Source organism: Brassica rapa, chromosome A03 (genome assembly GCF_000309985.2).
Source record: "Brassica rapa cultivar Chiifu-401-42 chromosome A03, CAAS_Brap_v3.01, whole genome shotgun sequence".
Lineage (NCBI taxonomy): Eukaryota > Viridiplantae > Streptophyta > Magnoliopsida > Brassicales > Brassicaceae > Brassica > Brassica rapa.
Window position 1 is genome coordinate 30,014,620 of NC_024797.2, and position 25,225 is coordinate 30,039,844.

The window sequence follows — 25,225 nt, forward strand, 5'->3', positions numbered from 1 at the left end:
TAATAAAAAAAATACACATTTGTTTGTTTGTTGTAATAAGCAAACGGTATTGTATTCCGACCAAAGCGAAAGTCTTCGTTGTGTGTGTTTGCTGGAAAATATGGAGAATTATAAGTTTTTTCCTTTTTTTAATATGGCTAAATATGAAAAAATCAATTTAAGGAAAAACACAGACAGAGTAATTGATATAGGCCCAATAAGTAAGTTTATCTAGGCCCAATAAGTATTTTTAGGCCTTTCAGTTTGTCAAATTTTACAAAAAGATGCTCCCATCAATTTTATTGGGAAAAAAAAAAAGAAAACTCATCTTGCTTGAGAGACAAGAAACCTAATAGCCTTGTTCATAGGATCATAGACATGTTTCTTGTTACAGAAATTAATGGCTGAAACTTTAGCCGACCCTGGAGCTTACGGGTTTGAAGAAGTAAGGCTCGCCGGCATAAGTAAACTGAGCGGTGCCGCCAGCTGCTATAGCGTTTCCGTTAATCAGAAGACATGTGTTTCCTCTTGGGAGCAGTAGCCATGGTTCAACAGGTTTCATGGGAGCAAAACCTCCGCAAGAGAGAGTCACGTGCAACTGAGGTTGGGAGCACGTGTTGATCACCGATATTTTCCACTCTGGTTCTCCGGAGATTACTCTCCCCGTCCTCGCCCCTCCGATCTGGATGTCAGCGAAAGAGCAGCCGCACAGTCCTGGATTAAGCAGATGATGATTGGAGATTAAGATAAAGGCAAGAAACTTATGGGATACATGATCATACATGCAAAAAATTCTATAGAGATACATTACCTTGAGTGACCATAGACAGAAGAAGAAAGACAACAAAATACCGAAGAGCAAACGTCATTGTTATTGTGATTTTTGTGTGTTTCTTGAATGAGAAAGGAGTCAGTCAGATTTATATAGTCGTTGCTTATGCTTTAAGTCTATTGCAGCCTTAATTAGTAAAGATATAGTCCTAGATTTCATAAGAATATGGAAACACAATTACCAAATAAACAACAGTATAGTTAGTATATATCTATACAATTTTACTCATTAATTGCTTATATTTGGTTGGTCAATGTATCTAAGATTTCATTTCTAGTATTAGATTTACAGTATTACTTGCAAGGTGTTTTATGAATCTCTTTATTCTTTTTAAATCATTTTATACTATGTGCATGTCTTAAGTCTTAACACTACACTGACTGCCCATATCCTTCCAGATTAATATTATAGTTTTGCAAGAGATTTGTGCTAAGAAAATTATATAATAGACGGAAATGATGAACAACGAAAAAGTAAATATATACTCAATTCACAGATATAACATTTCCTTATTTTGTTTTCTTACCCCAAATCTCAAGAGATATGCCCTAATCACAAACTGTAAATCTGTAATGAATGGCCTAATCATTGTTTCATCTACCAAAAAGAATTATAATTTTTGTATCAGGTCCAAAAATTGCCTCAAAGAGTATCAAAGCGCCATGTATGTGATGAGAAACCGGGGACGAGTGATTCAGGTACGCATTGATCATGCCATGGAACACACTTTTTCTGCAAAATGGAAATAATAAATTAAATCCCACATTGGAGAAGTATCAAAGTACTAGATTGACGAGAAATCTGTAAAAAGATCAAAATACTCTTCGAGTAGGAAGGGTACCCTTCGAATTAGAAATGAGAGGTGTGTGTGGCAGAGATCAAGTCAAAGAAATTTTGGAAATCAGTTATCGGACACAAGATGAGTGTAGTCCTTAGTTTGAAGGAGAAGAATGTGAGATAACAAACTAAGTCCTACATTGGAAAATTAGATAAAAAATGTTTAATATATAAAGAGATGTCCAACTCTGATTAGTATCATGCCTTTTGGAAAGGAAACCAAAAGTAAATCAATGCGGACTTGTCTTTTATTGATTATAAAATAATACCACCTCTGTAACACCCTCGAACCGTCCTAAGCATAGGTCGACCCACCTGCCAACAATCAAACAAGAACATGACCGACATACGACCTACACCAAGGGTTGGAGATGAAAGGCCAACCGGCCAGCCAACAATCAAACAAGAACATGAGTGACCGTCCAACCCAACACCATGGTCCGGAAGCGCTACGTGACGGGCTAGGGATGATACGTCCAGAGTCACAAACTTTACTCCACAACCTAGACCAGTTCATCCCCTAACTTGTCTCGCTGCGTCAAGGCATAAGGCTTTGCAACCCGTACCTAGAATTAGCGTTTTTCGTTAGATCAAGGCCTAAGACTTTTCAACCCGTACCTCGACCTAACGTTGTATTAGACCGAACTAATCAAATATCAGAGTACTCATGAAGCGCATATAAAACGATTACTTTTATTGACTTGTCTAAGACCCAAAATAGATAATATCGTACTAATCAAACAATATAACACAAAATGAACAGATTTACATCGGTTATCAGTCAGCTACTAAGACAAAATAATTTGTTTCTTAATCTCGTAAACCCTTAACCATGAGAACAGTTTTTTTTTTGTGGGAGAGAAGTATTCACACCTTATCTTGTGCCGCTGCAACAAAGTCGATTGTCGTTTATATATGTTGCTTGGACACCCATCATCCAAGATCCGATGATGGTATCATCCAACGCATATGTCTTCAACTATCCACTGCATGTATATAAACACTAGTGGAGAAATTGGGAACCGAGCTTATAATTTGACTTATACCTAGATATAAAAATTACTCTTCAGGTGACAAAATATTTTACCAAAGTGTGGAAGCCTAACGTTTTTATATTGATATACGTGCCACCGAGGGAGGCACACGAATTGCATGATCAATCAGAGACAAAGGGAACAGCTTAGCTAGCTTTTAACTTGTCATTGATATTTGAAGGTCTCCCTCTCAACATGTAAATGTAAATTTATAAATTCAAAATAAAATATTTGTTCATTTAGAAAAAAAGTTCTGTAGATATAAATGTTGAGAAAAAGACTAGGATAGCACCAAACCAAGTTTTTGTTCTCAAAGTAGCACTCAAGGCTCAAAGTCACAAAAATAGGTTTCATTAAAGAGGTAAATATACACTTATACCCCTTGGGTTAATTAATCCAAACCTTAGGGTTTAGAGTTAAGGGGTGGGGGTTTTAGAATTAGGGTTTAAAATATTATAAAAAATAAAATAAAAAATAAAAATTTTAAAAACAGTTTCAAAAAGTATTTTTAAATTATAAAAAGAAAATTTGAAAAAAAATAAAAAAAATTTCAAAAAAAAAATTTCAAAAATTTTTTTATAAAAATTTCGAATCTGAAAACATATAATCTGAAACTATATAAAAAAATTTCTTTTTATTTTATTTTTTTATTAATTTTTATTTTTATTTTTATTTTATTTATTTTTATTTATTTTTGTTTGTTTATTTAATTTTAAACCAAGGGTATTAGGGATATTTTATCCTTTAATGAATGTTATTTTTGTGACTTTCTCCTTCTAGTGCTATTATTGACAATTGCCCATAAATGTTTAAAGAGTAAGAATTTACAAATGTGAAAGAAAACATGCGTGATGTTATTTTTTTTTTGTCAACCATGCATGATGATGTTATCTACAACAGAAGAAATATCGTTTACCAATTTATTTACCAACTCAAAACAAAATCCAATGAGCTGAGCCCAACCAAACCGAAAATAAAATAAAAAACGTGGTTCACGAGCCAAACCGAAGGTGGGATAATCATAATACAACGGGGATGATTGGTTGGGGCTGTAGATGTTCTGGACAGCCAAAATTTAGTCTACAACTATATATCTCAACTAATTGAGCTTTGCTTTCCTTAAAAAACTCACAGCAAAAAAATCTCTGCAAAATCAAAATATGGCTGTAGAGAACTTTATTTCCAGAGCAAAAAAATAATGCTTTAGAAATCTACAGCAAGGAAAGCTACAGCAAATAAATCTACAAATTAAATTTTACCGCAAAAAATATAAAGCTACAGCACTTACCAATCATCCCCAACATATATACACGGTAACGGTAAGGTTCGCGCCTCCCTCAAATGACGTGTTGGTCTTGTCGGCTTTTCCGTTAAAGTAGAGGACACAGCCGTTAATCACCGTGGGTCCATGGAAGAAGAGAAGACCCTGAGAGACGCCATCCCTTCTCTCTCAGATCGGGAAGATCAGTGCTCGATCGCGGCTCTGATTGGAAATTGATCGGAATATTCGATTCATGTTCAGAGAGAGTAGGTAGAGAGTTTGGTGGAGATGATGCAGAGACGGAGTCCGCCGAAGCACAGGCATGACGGAACGTCGCCGCTTCCATTGGGGATGGATTGGAGTCCTCCCCCGCGCAAATTGGTTAGTTATTATTACTTTTCCCGCGAATTCGAACTTTGTCGTGACTGAGTAACTGACTGAGAGATATCACTATGCTCAATTTAATTTTCTTATAAATGTAAAGGTGGAGAGACTTCAAGGTACTGAGATTATTTATTATCATGTGTTTTTTTTTTTGTTTTTTGGTGCAGAATGGTGGAGATACTGTTTGGCCTCATGACCCTCGAACCGGATGGAGTTATTGTATTACAATTCCCTCCTGGGCTCTCCTTCCTAAATCTAAATACTCCGATCCTGTTGTGGTACTTTTCAATTTTCACATCTTCAGTGTTTTATCTTATCGTACCAAGTTTTTCTGATCCTGGCGTAGGGTCAACTTCTGTGAATCAATAAACTTCAACGTGAAAAATGTTTTATCTGTTCCTACCTGAGTTATCTACTGGAGTGTTCTTTTTTTGGTAGTTGAAGAGTTTTGTTGTTGTGCATGTCTTAAATTATTCCAGTATTTATGTAACATTTTAGAGGAACAGTTTTACAGGGTTCAGATAAGTGTGCAGTCCCCTGAAGGTGTTACCACAATGCGAGGAGTGTTTAGAAGATTTAATGATTTTCTTAAGCTATTAACTGATGTAAGAATTTGTTCTCCCTTAGTATCGCCTTATCCAACTCTCTCCTGTTTCATTTCTCTAACGATTTGCCCATTCATCTTTTCCTTTTAGCTTAAAAAAGCATTTCCCAGAAAACGTTTTCCATCAGCTCCACCCAAAGGGCTGTTACGTATGAAAAGCAGAGCAGTGTTAGAAGAGGTATTGCATTGTTCTTGGCGCTAACTGAATTAGGTCACTTGTGTAGCCCCTTTCTCTAAACATCGCCCAACGAAGAGTAAGCACGAATAGTGCAGATGTATAGATATACGGAGAGCCATGTTCTCAGCATACTAATTATTCATGCAAAAAAATCTGTTTCACAAGTGATAACTGTGACCTTGTTGCAGAGAAGATGTTCTCTTGAGGAATGGATAACGAAGCTATTATCTGATATAGAATTGGCAAGAAGTGTCGTAGTTGCATCCTTTCTTGAACTAGAAGCTGCTGCTAGGTCTGGTATGAGCTATTCATTATGTTCTTAAGCCGTGCTTTGGTAAACTTTATTAACTGTTATTAAATTCTACCGTCATGTTGCATTTCAGCATGCCAAGATGTAGATCAGAATGCTTCTGATACCAATAATGATAGCACAAGTTCGTCACCAATGGTTCATCCAAGTTTGAGCTTGTTTCAGACCGGCGGCAGTTCTTCTCTCACATCTGACTATGGCAGTGATACTGTTTATGAAACATCTGAGCTTGGATCTCCAAGTGTAGGACATGATGATATTTCTGAAATTGGCACCGAAGATTTAAATCTGGATGAAGAAGTAACAAATCCAATAGAGAAGCTCGTTAACTTTAGCATGTCCAACATTGACGAAGGACTTTCAATGAGCCAAACTATTCTAGAGCAACTTGAAGACTTTCCCAAACATAAAGTCCGCTCAAGATATGTCAATAGTATCCAAGGGAAGGATGTGTATAATGGAAACGCTTCTAAAGATGTGTTTCTTGGTAACAATGGCTCACGACTTCTCTCTGAATTAGAATCATCAGCTCACTCAGTTATGCATAATCGAAATCTTTCTATTGAAAGTGCGGACGGGTTTTCTCTACACACCGGTGAGACCTCAACATCTGGTCTCCTAAGTTCAAGCAGTGAAAGCCACCTGGATCTGCACCGAGGTGCTGGTGTATCGCATGGAACTGGTCTTGTTTGCAACCCAGAGAGACAGGGCAGTGCACAAATAGTTCTTCCAGTGGACCTGCGTAAGAAATTAAACAGGATTCTATTAACCACGAATGAGAGACTTGTCAATGCAAAAACAGATATGGAAGATCTTATAGCAAGACTGAATCAAGAGATAGCCGTGAAAGATTACCTGAACAAAAAGGTACAATAAGAAAGGAAATCATTTTCTTTTTCTTTTTGGTTTTACACATCCGTATCTTACCCTTTTTTTCTTTTTTGGAGCGATGGGAGTGTTGTAATCTTGTTTTTACTGGTCAGGTTAATGATTTAGAAGGGGGACTTGAAACAACTAAGCAGAGAAGCAAAGAGAATTTGGAGCAAGCTATCTTGACCGAGAGAGAAAGATGTACTCAGATATAGTGGGATATGGAAGAACTTAGACAAAAATCTTACGAGATGGAAATGAAGTTAAAAGCGAGGGAGGTATGATTTAAAATAGTCCCATATCTATTAAATTATTTTAGCAACCACTGAAGAGCAGGCTGATTTAGAATCATTACAACAGGATGGGAGCTCACATGAAGAACCCACTGAAGAGCCAACTATTTCCGAGAGAGATGTTTTGTCGAAAGAATTAGATGCCAGAAAACAACAACTGGGGGATCTCTCCAGGCGATATAATGAATTAGAGGCAAAATCTAAAGCAGATATTAAAGTTCTTGTCAAAGAGGTTAAATCTCTGAGGCGTTCTCATGTGGAGCTAGAAAAGAAGCTGACTCAATCTTTGACAGATAAAACAGAAGCTGAGGTAATTTCTGGCTGTGACAGCACCATGGGTTTGTAGATCTTTACTATGTATGTATGAAAACAAGAGAGATAACTGAGCCTGGAAGAACGTTGCACTTTTTAGAAACTGCTGGAACATGAGAGAAAGCTACTTGAGAACACAGCATCGGCTAGAAAAAAGTTGCTTACTGACTGCAGAATTCTCCACGACCGGCTTAAAGAGTACAACTTGAATTTATCAACAGACGGAAATGGTAGCCTGGTAGAGGACTCAACTACAGTATCAGATGCTTTGCGGTTGCTGTCAATATCTGATGATCAAATTGAGGAGGTAATACTGCATCTCTGCTTTATCTTCTTTTTAAATCACAGTTTCCCAACCCAATCACATCCATGGTTTCCTCTACTAGGAGTTGCTTTTCACTGCTTGTTGATACATGCATCGGGATAAAGCTATTTGTTAGCGTAGGGTATTAGTTATTCGCTGTACTAGTGAAGCATTGCTAAAACAAACCTTTCTTGTAACACTGTAACGGTGGCCATTTTTCAGGCTCAGCTGCTTGCCGGGTTTGATGAAACTGCTCAGGGCATTGATAAATCTCTCAGCATCCATACCGAGACAAGAATCATGGAGGACGAGCTGAGGAAGACATTAAGAGAGATCTTTGTTGAGAATGCCAAATTGAGAAAACAGGTGAACTCTGCAATGCTTCGTGCTCTCCAACAAGACGTAAAGACCACCAAGGAAGATATGAACGAGAAAGAGGAGGCATCAAAAGAAACACTGAACGTCGTATAGGTATTAATCATAATAGTTTGCTTTTACCTGAGAGTAGAGTTTACAATGAGAACTACCATTTTTATTGTCTTTGATCAATGGACTGGTCGCTTTCTATTACAAAAGGGGTGGTCTCTTGGTGAAGAAGTTGAAGCTGTGTACTGCGTATGTTTGTTGTATACCCGTATTGCGTTGTTAATCCTTTTTTGCATATATAATAAAGTGTGTAAAAAACTACTTAATGACTTTTTCTAATATATCGCATGATGTATTTCTACCAATGTTCAAATGTTATTAAGGAAAAAAAGGTTGCATAGATAACTACATATATGTCGAGCTTAGTAACACAAGTTTGTGATCCGAGTGAAGATAATAAGTTGATGGGACGTTGTGCCGATTTGCATGGTTTGCTGAAGTATATATTCTGCAATTTCGTGGAAACTCATTTGGTCCAATGGTTTCAGTAAGGATTCATTAATGTTTTTATAATAAGAAATCTGAGTTTCAGAGACGAAATTATTATTATTTATTTTTTTTTTTTTTTGGCTCAACTTCAACTTTCATTAACCAATTTGTGGTAACGAGATTACAACCTCACAAGATTTTCACCCCACATACAATATCGAGATCTAGTACCACCCAGGAACACTTACAAGGATCCTACGCTACCCGAATCAATCCGATATTGCATTTTTCACCACTACGAGAACAAGAACATCCCACTACCCGGAATGAACCGTCTCTTAAACCCTAAATTAGACCACACGATGCGAAAACAGTGTCAAACAAACAGACAATGAGACTTAAACTGACTAACAATACAGAGAACAAGCAATTGATCTTCCAATAATCCGAGTTCAGTTCGATATCAATCGCCTCAACACCTAAAAGGTGCATTTCAGTCTCAGTTCATACCCGTTCTCTTCCACTGCCTCGATCCTTAGCCAAAAAACCGGACAGTTACATCCGGACTGAAAAACGGACCTTGACGTGCGGTTAGCATGACCGATGCCTCGTATCACAGCTTCAGAAGGTGCAAAACTCATACCACCGGGATGACCTCAGACCAAACTCCGGTGCAGGGAAGTAGAGCTTCGCCACACTTCCCGACCAAAACCAGACCTCCGGTTGACTACTCCATCAGCTTGTATCTTGGAGCGTGATGTCCCCGAGGACCAGGGTACAATCCTTCATCCACCGCACTGTAAAAATCTTCTCCGTCTGTCTCACCTCCACGCTAGAAGGTAGATCCGAGCTAGAGAAGTTGTCAGGCCGGTACACGCGCCGACGTCATGAAGCTCTCGTCGAAGATCTGAAAAAAGTGAAAACCAGATCTTGACAAGGTCTTCGATCCTAAACGCCGACTCATCTCTCCCCAGTCTCACGGAAGCCTCATCGCCTCTCCAAAGACGTCGGGAATCGTCACCGTCGAGCAAGACCGCGTCTCGGCGAAAGCTCGAACTGGTTCAGAGAAGCAAGTATATCGGCTAGGATTGATTGAGGAGGAGAAGAGCAAAAGGAAAAAAGGAAAGGAGAAGGAGTTTCGCCTCCGGCACCACCGCAAGGGCAGGCCGGAGCTAGGGTTTCAGGTTGAAGGAGGCGGCTTCTGAGTTTACGGGAGAGAGAGTTTTTTTATAGACGAAATTATTTTAAACTAACAGAAAAGAGGTTTATAAGAGATTTGCAGCATGACACAAAGAGTACTGTCAAACGTAAATCCGATAGATTGCTCATGTGCTGTAGTCATATTACGTGAATTTTCATAAGGTATATAGAATTATCGCCTATAAAATTATCTGTAATATTTTTCGTAATATGTAATAACATAATTATCCAGCGTTAAAAAAGTTAACTATGTATGGAAAAAAATATGTATTCCTACCAATATTCATATGGAAAGAAATATTCAACATTTTTGTTTTGACTATATCTTATAAGAAATTCATGTAAGGTTATATTCTTTCTTTTGACCAAAAAAAAAGATTATATTCTTTCTGAATTTATCTTTGACCATGACAACTATTTTGAACGTTTGTATCAGTATATATATGTAATCAGTCTAAGTAATCTACTCAACAAAACGATTAAGAACATCATAAAAATGGCTATAACCGTAAAAACTTTAGTCTCGTTTGTTTTAACTATCTTTTATTGACTGTCGTTAGGGCTGTTCAATATGGTAAAACCGAATCGTACCGAACCAAACCGAAATAGACAATATGGTTTGGTTTTGGTATAAACCATATAAACCGAATGGATATAATTTTATAAAAACCATAGGATTTGGATATGGTTTGGTATATAACCGAATAAACCGAACAAAACCGATTAAAAGTATAAACATGTAGATATGTATCTATTGTATAACAATACATGAAAATCTATTTGTTACATAAGTTAAATTTGTGTTAATAACTATTACCATAATTTTATAGTAATAAAGAACTTTAATTTGTAAAACACTTGAACTATAAATAAATAATAATACATCGTAATTGAGACATCTTATTTTCTAAGTCTTCTTTTGATCTTTTTGCTTTACTTTAGTCTTCACTAAATTAATATGAAGATTATAAATTTGATGGACAATAATTAATAGAAAATTTTCACAACTTTTTTTCGTATCTGTAAACAAACAGAGTTTCGTGTTCAATTGAAAAAGCATGACTTTAATGAACACTAAATATGGAAGAGTAGGAAAACTTTTCTTTTATGTTTATGTTTTGTTTCATATTTTTATTTTCAAAATTTCAAGCTTTGATTTTAGTTATAGATTTGATTATTTTATTTGATGGTAGAAACATTTTTACTTTTTTATTCATTTATTTGAACATGTAATATATTTTTAATAAATGACTGTGTTGACAATATGACTCTAAAATTCATATAATATGATCTCAAACTAAATAATTATGTTTTTTGGTATAAAACCGAATAAACCGAAAACCGACGGTATATAAACCGAACCGAAGTAAATATGGATTTAGAATGGTAATTATATTTTACTAACCGAAATACCGAAACAAAAAAAACGAACCTAAACCGAACCGATATCCGGATTGAACACCTCTAACTGTCGTACATTAACCGCTGAAACTCCTTCAATTACCTTAGATTCTCCGGGTAATAACATATTTTTAGTTGCAGATATGTTTTTGTCATGTGGATATTGTATTAATGATTTATTTTATTGATAAATAGGATATGGAATAGGAGGCGAGTCTTGCTTTGGAGGATTTTGGCCGTGTATGGAAGACATTCTCTTTGGTTGCGTTAGATATTGCAATAGATATAAATACAAATTTGGCCGATGTACTGACATCGAAGGATGTTGTTGTTATTGAAAAAATATTTTTCAATAAAATATATAATAAAACGTGTAGTTTGAAATATAACATCAATAGTTTTGATATGTTTTGAATGTTTATACAAAAGATCTAGAGTAGGATACACAAATTTTACCAAATCAAAATTAGTTTGATGAAATACAAAAAGTAGGTTTTGCAATTTGAACGAAATCTAAAATAAAATCGAAAGGAAGAAACCATTAAGGCTCTTGAGTCTCAGATCTCTGTTCTTAGTCAAGATATTGTCAACACTTTCCAAAAAAAAAAACTGTTATTTTTGTTAAATTTGTAATCTTCACGTTTTTCTTAGACTCATTTACACGTAATTGATACTGTAAATCTCTGTCTCTCTTGGCTTCTTCGTGTATAAGTTTATGATAAATAGTTAAGCTCTCTAAACTACTATCATGGACCATACGTATGAAGACGACGTAATATGTCAGTAATCTGAATTTGATGGTATATTACAGTCGATAGAAAGCTTGGCTGTGCCTGAGTGATGGAGAGCCAACCTCCCAATACAGTCGTCCCTCTTTGAGTTGGCGTTGACTTGTAAGAGAGCCAACCTCCCAATACAGTCGATAGAAAGCTTGGATGTGCCTGAGTGATGGAGTCGACACCGTCTCATTGACCTCCTTCCTTCTTCTTTTTCCAGGTTTGGATTTTGATTGACAACCTAGATGGTCTAAAACATGTATCCGGCTCATGCCCCAGGTCATGAAATGCAAAAACAAAAACAAAAAAAAAAACAGCAATGAAAAAGAAAAAGATTCTTACAGTTTGAGTTGTTTCAAAGAAGAAACGCCTGGTGTCTTGCTCTTGTGCGTCTTCATCAAGATGCAGTGGTTTGATATATAGCGGATGAATCGAAGCTGAATGATGATGTTTATCACAAAAGACTCAAAACCCATTAAAACATTAAATACAACAAAAATGGGGAATGTAATGGAAACTAAACTTGACTATAGCAATCTACTTAAGCCTGGTTATAGAACCTCAACTCTACCACACGACAATTCAAAAGACCAAACAATAACATTAGGATAGACTACAAACCTGATCACCGTCTTTAATGTGGAAGTCAGTGAGGTAGTCAGAGTCGTTAATCAATCTTTGATCTTCATAGGATACGCATAACTGTGCCCAAACATGCGGCCTTCATACTCACGAGGGTAAGAGTAGGATCATCAAGAATCACATAAAGATAAGTAAACTCAAAAATCAAGAAAATGAATGGTACCATGAGATATTATTGCCAAGGGATGTGATGGGCAAGTGAGAAAACACAGCTTCTACAGCCATCTTGAGCTCCCTTACTGTAGCTGTCTTCAATACCTTATGATAATATCAGATATTATAAAAACCTCGAAATTAGTTGTAGAGCCAACTCTTAGTAGAAGCGTAAGAAACAAGCAAGCGAAGATTAGGTTACTGTACCAAAGGAAGAACCATCGAGCTTGAGAACAGTGAGTTTGATCGGCTCATCAGGCAACTGATTATAACTAAAACTCTTCCGACGATCGATCAGGCGGAGAGGAGACAGATACGCAGCCAAAGAGCGGCGTGGAACTTCCATCGCAAATCAAGAACTAGAAATTGACAGGGCTACAAACATATAGTAAGTTCCAAGTTTTGGGCGCTGGAGGAGAAGCGAAGTTGAGTTAGAGTGGGCCGGCTGAGGCATAGAGGCAAAGGGGTGTGGGCCCAGGGCCCAAATTGTTTTTTGCATTATTAGTGTTAAAATGGGGTTTGATTTTCTTAAAAAAAATTAAAAGGGGTCCAGAATTTTTAAGTTATCCATAGAGTATATGTAAATTTTTTTTTGAAAAACTATTTTGCCTAAGTGCCCATAATTTACTTGAGCTGGCCCTGGGAGAGATTGATGATGCCATGTGAGGTAGGAAGAAGATGAGAGATACTTTGATGGGAATCAGGGTTTAGCAGGGGCGAAGGCAGTCAATCAACTATGGGAGCCTGTGCACCCAGTAAAATATTATAATTTGTAAATTTATACCTAAAATTACAAAACTTTCCTAGGTAAAATGGTAAAATGCTACATGTGCACCCACAATGTTTTTTCAAGTTCAGTGCTCTCTTTTACATGTATTCTTACTTTTCATTAGTGATGCACCCAGTATTAAATTAGTCTAGATTCGCCCCTGGGGTTTAGAGCATCCACAATGGTGGCACCCATTGTGGAGTCCATAGGATTATTATAGTAATAATTTTTTATTTTTTTTAAATAGTTAAGGACTCTTGTTAAAAATGTGTGTACAATGGTGATCTTGAAATTAGAATCCTTAGAAAAAAAAATATATTTTTAGTGAAATATAAATAAACATAAAATACATTAATTAAACATAAAATACATTAATTAATACATTAATTAATCCATAACTTAACATAAAAATACAATAAATTTACATTAAAACAATAATTAAACAGAAAATACATTAATTAAACATAAAAACAAAAATTTTACATAAATATAGAATAATTGTTAATCTTCATCACCAAATTTATTCCAAATATTTTGGATTAAATCATTCTTCAATCATTCATGTGTTTGCCTATCACGAAGATCATTCCGAGTGGGAAAGATATTGTTCAGATTTGTTGGCATCTCGGTTTCCACCTCTGAACATCTGGAGGCGTCTCCTTCTTCAAATTCAGATATATCAATACGAGAGTATCCATCCCGTTCATCTTCGACTATCATATTGTGGAGTATGATACATGCTCTCATAATCTTCCCTATTTTTTCTTTGTTCAATGTTTTAACCGGATTTCTAACAATTGCAAATCGAGATTGCAAAACTCCAAAAGCCTGCTCCACATCTTTTCGGGTTGCTTCTTGAACTTTAGCAAATAACTCATGTTGAGGAGTTTGTGGGAGTGTGATAGATTGGATAAATGTCGACCATTTTGGATATATACCGTCTGTGAGGTAGTACGCCAACTTATACGTGTGTCCGTTGACCATGTACTTTACCCTCGGAGCTCGACCTTGTAAAATGTCATCAAAAACAGGAGATCGATCGAGGACATTAATATCGTTTAAGGTACCTGGAGGACCAAAAAAGGCGTGCCATATCCAAAGATCGTGGGAAGCTACCGCCTCTAAGACAATTGTCGGTTTTCCTGATCCACGTGCATATTGTCCTTTCCAAGCGGTTGGGCAGTTTTTCCACTCCCAATGCATACAATCAATGCTCCCGACCATCCCAGGAAACCATCGTTAGTAGCCGTTGGAGATCCTCCGGTGTGGGTCGTCGTAGATACTCATTTCCGAATAATTGTATAATTCCGTCTGTGAAATTATGTAAACACGAAAGTGCAGTGGTCTCAGCAAGTCGGAGATATTCATCAACGGTGTCAGCCGCATTACCATAAGCAAGCAGGCGAATAGCAGCAGTACATTTTTGTAGTGCCGTAAGACTCCATCTCCCGGTTGCATCTCTTCTTTGCTGAAAGAATGGAAAATACTCTTCTAGGCCATGAACAAGACGCAAGAATAAATTCTTATTCATGCGGAAACGGCGTCTGAAAATTGCAGTCGAGAATGTCGGATCTTCGCTGAAATAGTCATTCCATAATTGGTCTTGTCCTCCTTCGCAGTGTCGTTCAACATACTGACGTGTCCTTTGTGGTGTGGTTTGGGTCTCCACTATGACGCTATATATTTCTTCCATGTATTCATCACAAATTTCGTCCAATCTTGCATCGACTTCATCGGATGAAGATGATGACATTTCTAGAAAATAATTATCTTAAACAAATAAGATTGGATAGACATTTTTATTATAGTTTTAACCAAAATATTTTTTTAAACAAAAGGGTAATGTTACATAAATAAATATTTTTTAATATTTTTAACCAAACTTTTAAGGGAAGTAAAAATATTTTTAATTAAATTTCAACATTGGTTTAGTTTGACTCGTAATCAAATTTCATTAAATTTCAACATTGGTTTCATTGGTTTACTCCACATTAAAGTTCAACATTGGTTTAGTTTGACTCGTAATCAAATTTATGCTATACGCAAATAATAATTTAAAGTAAGACTACAACCCAAATTCTTAAGACCATATTTATTAACTGAATTTCTAACTATTATATGTTTGTCATCCATTAATTTTCTCTTATCTTGAGCAAGTCACGGCTTGGACATCAAGAAATAAAAACAGTGCATATATATGGAGAAAACTAGCTATGGTCCGAACAAGCAAATACTAGAAGGGATCAGACAATCATTCAAATATAGAGGATACACGTTTTTTTCCAAGTTTGAAAACAAATAGAATAAATTACCTAAACTTCAGTGCAGTGGTAGATAAGAACAACTTGATTAGAACAGCTCCGAGGAAAACAAAGAGAGTTGATTAATACAAACTCTCAGAGACAACTACAACACTACTACTTATACTAAAGGAAACAGAGTCATCCGTGACTCCTACAACACCCGTGACTCCTGCAACACCCGTGACTCCTTCCCACAAGAGCTACAGACCAAATGCACCCGTGACTCCTTCCCACATGCGTCAACCTGTCAAAACAGAGTGACAAGAGTTAGTAAGCATTTTTAAAAATATCAATTTGGATCAAATAACAGAGTGATCAAGTACACAAAATAGTTATAATACCTAAAAAGCAAGATTAATAAAAGATCATAACATTTCTGACATTAGTTTGAGCTTAAGACTGGTTTCCATTTCAGAGAGAGGTTCTGTTTTTGCGAGTAAACGATCAAGAAGCTTCTGTTTTGACAGTTTTTGTTTAATTTCTAAAACCCCCTGTAGCTGCGACAACTCCTCCTCCCTGCCACTCTTCTTCTTCTTACCAGCTTTCGCAGCCTTTACCCCGGGTGGTCTAACCTCTGGATCGACAAACTGCTCTTCTTCTGTATCCACCTCCACAGCTTGTTTGCGCTTCTCCTTTGCCGGATATAAGGAGCACCATTTCTGGTCGTGCCTCAGCTCCCTCCAGCAGTGATCCATGGTGAACTTGTAGCCGACCGTTTTGAAGAAAATGTCTAACGCCGTTTTCATCACATCATCATCGTTTTGCCCACTTCTCTGCTCCCTCAGAGCCGCATCATAGGAGCCAGCAAACTTGGCAACGTCGCCGTTTATCCTTGCCCACCTCTGCTTGCAAGACATTAGTTCTCTCCGTATTGTCCCAGCGAGGAGGGGACTGGCGTTGTAGTACTCTACTATACGGAACCAGAAAGCACCGGCTTTCTGCTCGTTGCTCACCACAGGGTCCTTACTGGTGTTTAGCCAAGCACCTATAAGGATTTTATCCTCTGCTAGTGTCCATTTACTCTTCTCAGAGGGGTTAGAATTCACACCAGACTTAGCACCAACGTCGGTACCAGACAGCACAGGAGACGCAACAGGAACCTCGCTACCAGACTCATCAGGACCTTGACTACCGAACCAAAAAGGTTCTGGTGAATCAAGGTCAACTGTATTTTGACTAAGGAGAAATCTAGTAAAACTTTGTGAGTTATTAGCCATGGTTTCAATTGTTTCTCTGTGACACTCTACTAGCGACACAGAGGGCTTATTAATAAGCCTTCTATCACTTAACTTATTAAAAGCAATCAGATCACAGCAGTTGAGTTTCATTAACTATTCTACTAAGTAAAGTACAATGGTAGCTACTAGCAACTTAAGTTTTTTAACTATTCTACACCAATAAAAGCACATCAAATCAAACCAGCTCATAGGGTGGAAAGCAATTGAGTTTCATTAACTCTTTGACTAAGTAAACCCGCAACCGTAGCTACTATCAACTTAAGTTTTGCAGCTATTTTTCCTTCCGGTTTCTAAAACACCACTAATTGTTTTCAATAGTTAAAACACCAGAAAGTTAAAAAATTACCTCGTTAAAGAAACAAAGATGGTACGCCCCACTCCTTTGAATCCTTCCCAATTTTTCCTGAAAAAGAAGAACAAACAATCAACTTTCTCAAACTATCAAATTTGATAACTAAAAGAGATGAAACAATTAAAGAAACTAACCTAGCACATTTATAAGTAACACCAACCCTACTAAAACTATGGTAAAGACCATTAGCTTAGCTCCTGATTTCTTCTTTGTAAACTCGCCTATTCTTTTCTCAAGGATGAGCAGCTTCTGCTCACGCTCATTGGCTTCACCCTTAAGCTCACTAAGCTCCGTCTGAATGTCCCTCATCTCCTCCTCGACCGCCACGTCCCACCATTTCCAGACGTGGCAGTCTCCATCATCAGCATTGGGGCACGTAATGTACCGTCGGTATGGATCTTTAGGAGTTTGGGAATAACCGTGAACAGGCTCCGACCCACAGTAGCATGTCCTGGGGATTCCATCATCACCCTCTGGTGATGGTTCGTTGTGAATGGCCTCTGCATTCCACTGACTTATCTCAGCTTCAGCCGCGTACATCTCTGCTTCGGCTTGAAGGAGGGAGTTTAAGTCTTGAGAGTTTGATGATGAAGATGGCTGGCTGTAACTGTATTGTCCCATTATCGTAAACCTGAAAAGAAATTGAAAACAGACAGAGTTAAACAACCACTAACAGAGTTAAAGCAAATTAACGAGAAGGAAGCAAACCAACGAGAAGGAACGAAAACAATATCAACAAAGTGAATTCGAACACATATAAGATAACAATATCACTTAAAATGTTTCAACTGAAAACAGTTAAGAAACGGCAAATCGATTGAAACTACAATCTGTTTCAATCCGTATAGACACAAAGAGGATATCCGAGACCGATACAATCCATAAACAAGAAATAACGATTTATCCCCAAAATTTTTCCAAACCCTAATTTCTCAATTTAACTAAATTCGGTTGAAACCACACAACCAAACCCTTAATAGAGAACAGAGAACATGAAGAGTGATCTTAATCAAGAAATCTAGGAGTTAAAGCTTCGATTTACCTTAACTGGAGCCGAGGGAGCGAGATCGAGAGAGATCGCCTGTAAATCGCCTTTCTCTCCTTAACTTCTTTTTTTTTCGGTTTCGATGGAAAATGATTTTTTTTTTCGACTCCACCCAAACGCATAGCCCACGCACCCACTCAGAAGAAGACACGTGCCTAAGGATTCGATCCGTCTAAACCGTCGCGACGGCCCAGTCCTTCCTCCATTAAGCATAAATATTATTTTTTTATTACACTAATCCTACGGATTTGGTCTAAGGATTGATCAAAATCCACGGTTGCGGGTGCTCTTAGGGATCTCTCTCTGGCTTTTTCCCGCGTTTAGATCCGTTTTGCTTTCAAATAGAGCAATATAGAGAGACGTTCAAATATTGTGTGGAGAAACTAAGACAACAAGCACCCATGGCCTAATGGATAAGGCGCTTGACTTCTAATCAAGCGATTGTGGGTTCGAGTCCCACTGGGTGTGTTTTAATATTTTGCGAGGTAAAACAATAATCCCTTATATATTAATTGAGGAACATTTGAAAAGATGTAACCTCAATTTTGTATTAATTAAAAGAGACCCCAATGCATAGGTGGCACTCAATTAGGTAGTCAATTACATTCAATTGAAAAATAAGTAGGTCCACATTCGATTTTTATATGTTGTTAGATATATAAGTTGGTCAAACTATATGATATAATGATATGATATGATATTTTCTTTCCTTAAATAAAACCTACGGAATTACCATAAATGACTAATATATATATGACAATTAATGAGTTTAATAATAAAGATTTGATAACAATGTATATCTCCTCCATCATTTTTTGTTTAATTTTATATTATTAAAATAAATTAAACAATCAAATTAGCTATAAAAATAAAATTTAGATTTTTTCGTATATGTTATATTTTGAATTTTTAAAAACGACAATAAATGACTAAAACTATTAAAATTATTATGTTAAAAATTAATGATCAATGGTTTAACATTTTTATTATAAGAAGATACACATGATTTTAAAACCATATGAGTAAAAAATATCATTTAATAATAAAATAAATAAATATATATATATATATATATATATATATATATATTAAACACTATATACAATAAGATTACATAAATATTTTAATATTAAAACTTTCAATGAATTTTCAAGAACATTTATAAATTATAAACTTATTAAAGATTTCAGATTAAAAATTTTGTTATCGATGATTTAAATATTTTGTTATAAAACGATATGAACGATCATAGAACCGTATGATTATAAATTCTTATTTAATAATTAACTATACAAAATATACTATTCCTAGAAAAATAGGTTGGTCCATCTTAACTTATATTACACTTTTTATTAAACTAACTATCGAATTGATAAATAACGTACCAAAAAATATTTTGCACTTTCCTTAAATAAAAGCTACGAAATTACCTAATATGATTAACGTATATGTGAAAATTAATTATAATGAATAATAAATATTTGATAGCAATTTTTGTATCTTAGTTCTTTTTTTAATTTTATATTATTAAAATATATTTAAAATCACATTAAATATATAATAAAAACATTTATAATTTTTCTTATATGTTATATTTTGAATTTTTCAAAACGTCTATAAATTATTAGAAATTTGAAGATCCCCACTCTGAAAATTTTGTGATCAATAGATTATTTTTTTGTCATAATAAGTTACAAATGATCATAAAATTGTATTAATATGAACTTTTATTTAATATTATAAGAAGCTACACATTATTTTAAAACCATATGAGTAAAAAATATCATTTAATAATAAAACATATATATTTATATATATATATATAGATTATACTATATACCATAAGATTACATAAATATTTTAATATTAAAACTTTCAATGAATTTTCAAAAACATTTATAAATTATAAACTTATTAAAGATTTCACATTGAAAATTTTGTTATCGATGATTTAAATATTCAGTTATAAAATGATATGAATGATCATAGAACTGTATGATTATAAATTCTCATTTAATAAATGACTATATAAAATATACTATTCTTAGAAAAATAGGTTGGTCCATCTTGACTTACATTATATTTTTTATTAAACTAACTATCGAATTGCTAAATAATCTACCAAAATTGTTTTTGCACTTTCCTTAATTAGAAGCTACGAAATTACCTAATATGATTAACGTATATATGAAAATTAATTATTATGAATAATAAATATTTGATAACAATTTTGGTATCTTAGTTCTTTTTTTTAATTTTATATTATTGAAAGATATTAAAAAATCACATTAAATATATAATAAAAACATTTATATTTTTTCTTATATGTTATATTTGAATTTTTGAAAACGTCTATATATTATTAGAAATTTGAATATTCCCACTCTGAAAATTTTGTGATCAATAGATTATTTTTTTGTTATAATAAGTTACAAATGATCATAAAATATAACGCATATGAATTTTTATTTAATAAATATTCAAACTAAATAATATATATATATATATATATATATATATAAACACTGATGATTTAAAGCAATAAGATTGGCTGATCAATTTAGTCGTCCAGTTGAAATCTTTCAAAAGTATGTGAAAGACTAAAGTCAAAGTAAATATGGATTTAGAATAGTAGTTATATTTTACTAACCAAATACCGAAAAAAACCTAAACGAACCGAAACCAACCCGATATTCGGATTGAACACCCGTAATCCAAATGAAGCCAAACTATTGTTTCATTCTCCAAAATATAATAAAAATAATAATTTAATCCCGCGCAAGGCGCGGGTCTTATCCTAGTTTGTTAATGTTTTGCCTGCTTGAATACACAAGTTCAAATAAAAATGGAATGAGGCAACGCATTATTAATACTACTCTGAACTACTTCACCTCTGTTGAACTAAAAGGCTTCCTTTAGTTTCTTTTCACATCGAGCCTTTATTAGGGCCACTCTTCTTTGTTTTGGACTAGTTACCTCCCAATGATCTTATAGTATGCGTATAAACCAGACCCGAAGAAGCCAAAAAGCTGTCCAATCACATTCATCTGCATGAACAAATCGATTTTTTTTTAAAAAAAAAAACAGTACTGAGATGTAGCAAATGTAGACGGAAGATTTTAGGTCTAATAAAGTAAATGGGAGGGTGAAGAATAATACGAGGTCGAATGGGAGTCCACCAAAGAGCAACCAGCCTAGTCCAACCGTGAAGACGTCCTGCAACGATGATGTTAATGCTCAAAGCTTCACATTTTTCTTTTTGTAAAAAGAAAAGTATAAAGTGAAACCGACCTTCATGTTGCCACAAATTGTCTGAGTGAGAGCCGAGTTGAGAGTGGTGTTAAGAAAAATGCTGTAGTTTAAGAAGAAAGCCAACACACACGAACATAATAACACAACCTGTGTGAGAAGTAAGAACACAAGTATGAAAAGAGAGATCATTAGTCTCTCCTCAAGGAAAAAGTGGAAAAGAAACAAGGCAGAAGAGTGGATTTACAATACCATGAAACCTGGAGAAAAGAGGTGAGGAAAGTTAATAGTCCTCTCCAAGTCACCACAAACGTATGTCCATATCATCAATATAGGTCCGCATATAATTCCTATCCATTATATAAACTCACAAAATTCAAAAAAGTAATTGGAGTTTAGATCATGTTTTTTTTGCTATCTATCTGTTAAGATTACCATTGCACCACATAAGGCCAAAGCTATTCAAGCCACTTGATTTCCCTGGAGAAACCAGACGTTAATTAGACTTTGAGTAGGAGAACATTTATACAGAAAGTATGTAACTAGCGTACCAGTCCGGGAGATGGTTGCTAGATAAACTGCTGTTGTTATGTTGGCTAAGAAAACGACACCATATCCATAAAAATCAAATGACAAGTCCCTAGCTCCAGCGAAAAATGCGCCAAACAAAATAACGCCAACACTGTCACACAAGAGTTTAGTTTGTGCATGTAAGAATCAATGAGCATGAGGAAACTATGATTCACCTTCCAATGATAGAGCGGGTGTATCTCTGACCTGTGAGCAAGTACTCAATCACCATAGTAAAAGCCACCGTGGTACGCCTAAGCGTGGTGTACATGGGAACATTAACCCCTCTCACAGACGCCATAGTGGCTAGCTTTTCAGTAGATAAAAACATTGATCCAAAATTTGTGATCAGTTACTATTTTATAGGATTTTAAAACAACAGCAGATCATTGCCACAGTAAAAAACAAACAAACTACCATGTAGAGAAGATAGGCAGCTGAGAGAGGAAGGGTGTGAAACAATGTCTTCAACGGCACAAAAGCTGAGACATTATTATCAGAATCCGCCGCAGTGAAAGAGATGATCTTTTTGCGCCTCAACGTGTATAGAAACAATGTAGAAGAAACCATCTGTTGAAACAAAAAGTCTCAATCTTTTTAGAAATGAAAAGATGGGTCACTGCAAAAATACAAACTTTGAGTATAGTATACCTGAAAGAGAGTGATAACGTTAACACAGGGGAAGTGATAGGAAGAGAGAGCTGCTTTATTGAATAGCACAAGCATCACTGCCAATTAAACACCAACACACAAAATACAAATTGTAATGCCAATAACATAAAATTCAAAAGCATGAAACTTTAACATTGATAGCAGCTGGAATCTGAAAATGGACATTACTCCAACGATTACCTGCACAGGCCATGTAAGAGAGAGCAGCGTAAGTGCCACGTTTGGTCATGGCGGATCCTTTGAAAAGACGGTTGTCTTCTACTACACCTTTGCCGTCGAGATTATTCTCTCCGGCGAGAGGAGGATCGGAAACCGGAAGGACAGGATTCATCATGGTCGAGAGAGAGGTAGACTCTCTCCACGTTCTTCGTCTTCCTCCGCGTTCGTCGTCTCTGACTCACCGAGATGATTGATACTGAACGTAGAAGACACGGGACATTTGAGTAGACCAGCTCTATGTGTGTGTGTGCGAATGTCTTTTTGTAATTATTATTGTTATGAAAATTATTAAATTCCACTCGTTTCTCTCTATTTGTGGGTTAAGGCCTAATTAGAGAGATAACTTCCTTATATTAAACCCATTTAAGTTTATGGGCTAAGCCTTATTAGATCTCTATTTTTCGATTTTTATAGTAACATCTAATCAATTTTCTAAATCCTAAAAGCTTTATTATTTTATCAATAAATAAAAAAAAAATTGTGCAGTCATTTTTTATTATGTTCTTCTATAAGATTTTTTAAACATTGAATTTTAATATAAACAAAAAAGAAAGACAATGTCTTCTTGCTATTATTCTATGTTTTATTTTTTGAGAAATAATTTCAAGTCTTAGGTATATTATACAAGTCTAAAAAATGTTTTTTATTAGAGCTATATTTATACGATTTCGAATGAGACTCTTAATCGATTCTGATAGTTCTTAGGTTTTATGGATAATACTTAAAACTAAAACATTATAGTTTTGGTGTCTATTTGTTCTTTCATAATCCGTTGTTATCCGGTAAACAATGTTTTTAAACCCGACCCGGATACTGAACCGGACGACTTACTGGGTTTCTCAGTCACTAGATCGACCACGGATGAAACGCGGGGTTAATAAATAAATTAATTTTATTATATAATAATATATCAGCTATATAAATAATGATATAGAAACTAAAGTTTAATACTTTCTATTTTTTTAAAAACATAAATAATAGTTTGGATATGTATATATTTATGTTTAAAAAAATTTAGAAAATACCTAACTTTAGTTTTTATATTTTTATTTTCATTAGACATGCAAAATACCAAAAAAAATAGTTTATTTTTTAAAATTTTTTCTAACAAGTTAAGGGTTATGACATCTAAAAAAAATAAAAGACATAAAATTTATTAATATTTAAATGTCTAATGTAAATAATAAATTAAATTTCAAATACAAAATAAACCAAAAGTAAAAAATCACTGTAATAAATTGTCAATAACGGAAATAAACTAACACCAAATCACATCAACTAATTTTGGTTCTCTCTACCATCGTTCACTTCATTTTCTTTGTTGGGGTCAAAATCGGTCACGACGGAATCAATGTCTGAAAGTCCGTAAAAATCAGTATAAACGTTTTTACGAAAAGTAATCTTCGTAAATATATCTTTACGAAGAGCCTTGCAGTAAAATATCGTCCAAATCTCAATCGAACCACTAAATACCGATTGTCCAAAGGCAACGGACATGTATCCAAATCGGCCGCGGACAAACTCGAGTATGGAACTCAGACCGCGGACAACCCAAGCTCGATCGATACGCGGCGACCAAGCATGCACACAGCTCGGTCGCTACGTAGCGACCGAGCGTCCATCTCGCTCAGTCGCTACGTAACGACCGAGCTCGAGCCAAGCTCGGTCGCTACGTAGCGACCGAGCCCGAGCCCGAGCCAAGCTCGGTCGCTACGTAGCGACCGAGCGTCCGTCCCGCTCGGTCGCTACGTAGCGATCGGGCTCGAGCCAAAGTTTGGTCGCTGCGTAGCGACCGAGCTCTTCCGAACATCGGTATGACACCAGTCCATGCATTCTCGTCAAACCTTCAAATGCTATCTCCCGAAGACCGTAGCGAGCTCAGTCTATGTTTTCCGCTATTCTAAATCATCGATCAAACTTCGCGGATTAGAAACCGCGGAAAGTTCTTTCTTTGTCGAAAGAAATCGTAGTAAACTCTTCGAGTCGGAAGACGGCCCAAAGGGACCTAAAACACGACTCGGGGCCCATCCTGCGATTTCTTAACCAAAGGCCCGTAAACCACAGCCCGGTTTACGCTTGGTCCACAAGGAAGTATAAATGTCAAGTTTCCGCGGATAAATACAGAAGTTTTGAAGATAATTGTGAAAATCGGGAAAAATGGAATATCTCCATTTTTACGCTATGACGGCTTAAGGGCAGAAGAGTAAAAGCGTAAACCGACCTTGGAGCTAGTATATAAGGAGTCCTAGGCGAGGAGCATGGGAGGGAGCTTTTTAGACTCGGAATTCTCTGCACTTAGAAACTTTAGGCTTTATTCTCGACAAGTTCGGTTTCTATGACTGGCACTCAACTACTAGACGAACTCGCCCAGGCAGTTCGATCTCTTGTCCAGCTCTATCAATTGAACTACGTTCGGCTTGATCCTCGAAAGGGGTACGTAGGCAGCCTTTAACAAGGTTCAGTCCGAAATCAATTAAAAACCTTTTATTGATCTTTTTCGTTTTTTGTTATCGAGTTGCGACTCAAATAGGTTTGAGCTTTTAGGCTGCTAGAACTAAGTAACTCGCTGACAGCCTTTGCGGC

General features: G+C 35.7%; 3 protein-coding genes, 1 long non-coding RNA gene, 1 other non-coding gene and 1 pseudogene across 10 annotated transcripts; 3 read left to right on the forward strand and 3 right to left on the reverse strand.

Annotated features, from left to right (window-relative positions):
* Nucleotides 1–188: 188 nt before the first annotated feature.
* Nucleotides 189–1,830, reverse strand: LOC103862109. The gene is made up of 2 exons (XM_009139819.3): nt 791–1,830; nt 189–693 (listed from the first exon to the last, which is right to left on the reverse strand). The coding sequence occupies exons 1-2, from the start codon at nt 846–848 to the stop codon at nt 392–394; spliced, it is 360 nt and encodes a 119-aa protein (XP_009138067.1). The 5' UTR covers nt 849–1,830; the 3' UTR covers nt 189–391.
* Nucleotides 1,831–3,986: 2,156 nt separating this feature from the next.
* LOC103862110 lies at nt 3,987–7,929 on the forward strand (annotated as a pseudogene).
* Nucleotides 7,930–10,718: 2,789 nt separating this feature from the next.
* On the forward strand, nt 10,719–11,045 carry LOC117132836. Its single transcript, XR_004456453.1, has 2 exons — nt 10,719–10,771; nt 10,850–11,045. It is a non-coding gene; the product is annotated as an uncharacterized LOC117132836 (long non-coding RNA).
* Nucleotides 11,046–11,637: 592 nt separating this feature from the next.
* LOC103862111 (glutathione S-transferase T3) lies at nt 11,638–18,424 on the reverse strand. 4 transcript variants are annotated; one of them, XM_033288134.1, is made up of 4 exons: nt 17,930–18,424; nt 17,022–17,518; nt 16,882–16,938; nt 12,723–15,541 (listed from the first exon to the last, which is right to left on the reverse strand). In XM_033288134.1, exons 1-3 carry the CDS (start codon nt 18,052–18,054, stop codon nt 16,886–16,888), a joined length of 675 nt encoding a protein of 224 aa, XP_033144025.1. In that variant the 5' UTR covers nt 18,055–18,424; the 3' UTR covers nt 12,723–15,541; nt 16,882–16,885. The 4 variants fall into 4 exon arrangements, 3 of the variants coding, with proteins under 3 accessions (XP_033144025.1, XP_033144023.1, XP_033144024.1); XR_004456452.1 differs by adding exons at nt 11,638–11,680; nt 11,773–11,867 and having other exon boundaries at nt 12,052–18,424; XM_033288132.1 differs by having other exon boundaries at nt 12,723–17,518.
* TRNAR-UCU lies at nt 18,328–18,400 on the forward strand. Its single transcript has one exon. It is a non-coding gene; the product is annotated as a tRNA-Arg (tRNA).
* A 2,251-nt stretch (nt 18,425–20,675) lies between the features above and the next one.
* On the reverse strand, nt 20,676–23,674 carry LOC103862114 (UDP-N-acetylglucosamine transporter UGNT1). Of its 3 annotated transcripts, XM_033288949.1 has the most exons (11): nt 22,691–23,674; nt 22,604–22,660; nt 22,403–22,479; nt 22,169–22,321; nt 21,928–22,061; nt 21,733–21,863; nt 21,617–21,661; nt 21,434–21,531; nt 21,224–21,331; nt 21,092–21,148; nt 20,676–20,979 (listed from the first exon to the last, which is right to left on the reverse strand). In XM_033288949.1, the coding sequence occupies exons 1-11, from the start codon at nt 22,755–22,757 to the stop codon at nt 20,905–20,907; spliced, it is 1,002 nt and encodes a 333-aa protein (XP_033144840.1). In that variant the 5' UTR covers nt 22,758–23,674; the 3' UTR covers nt 20,676–20,904. The 3 variants fall into 3 exon arrangements, with proteins under 3 accessions (XP_033144840.1, XP_018513004.1, XP_009138071.1); XM_018657488.2 differs by having other exon boundaries at nt 21,733–21,821; nt 22,604–23,674; XM_009139823.3 differs by having other exon boundaries at nt 20,679–20,979; nt 22,604–23,671.
* Nucleotides 23,675–25,225: the final 1,551 nt, after the last annotated feature.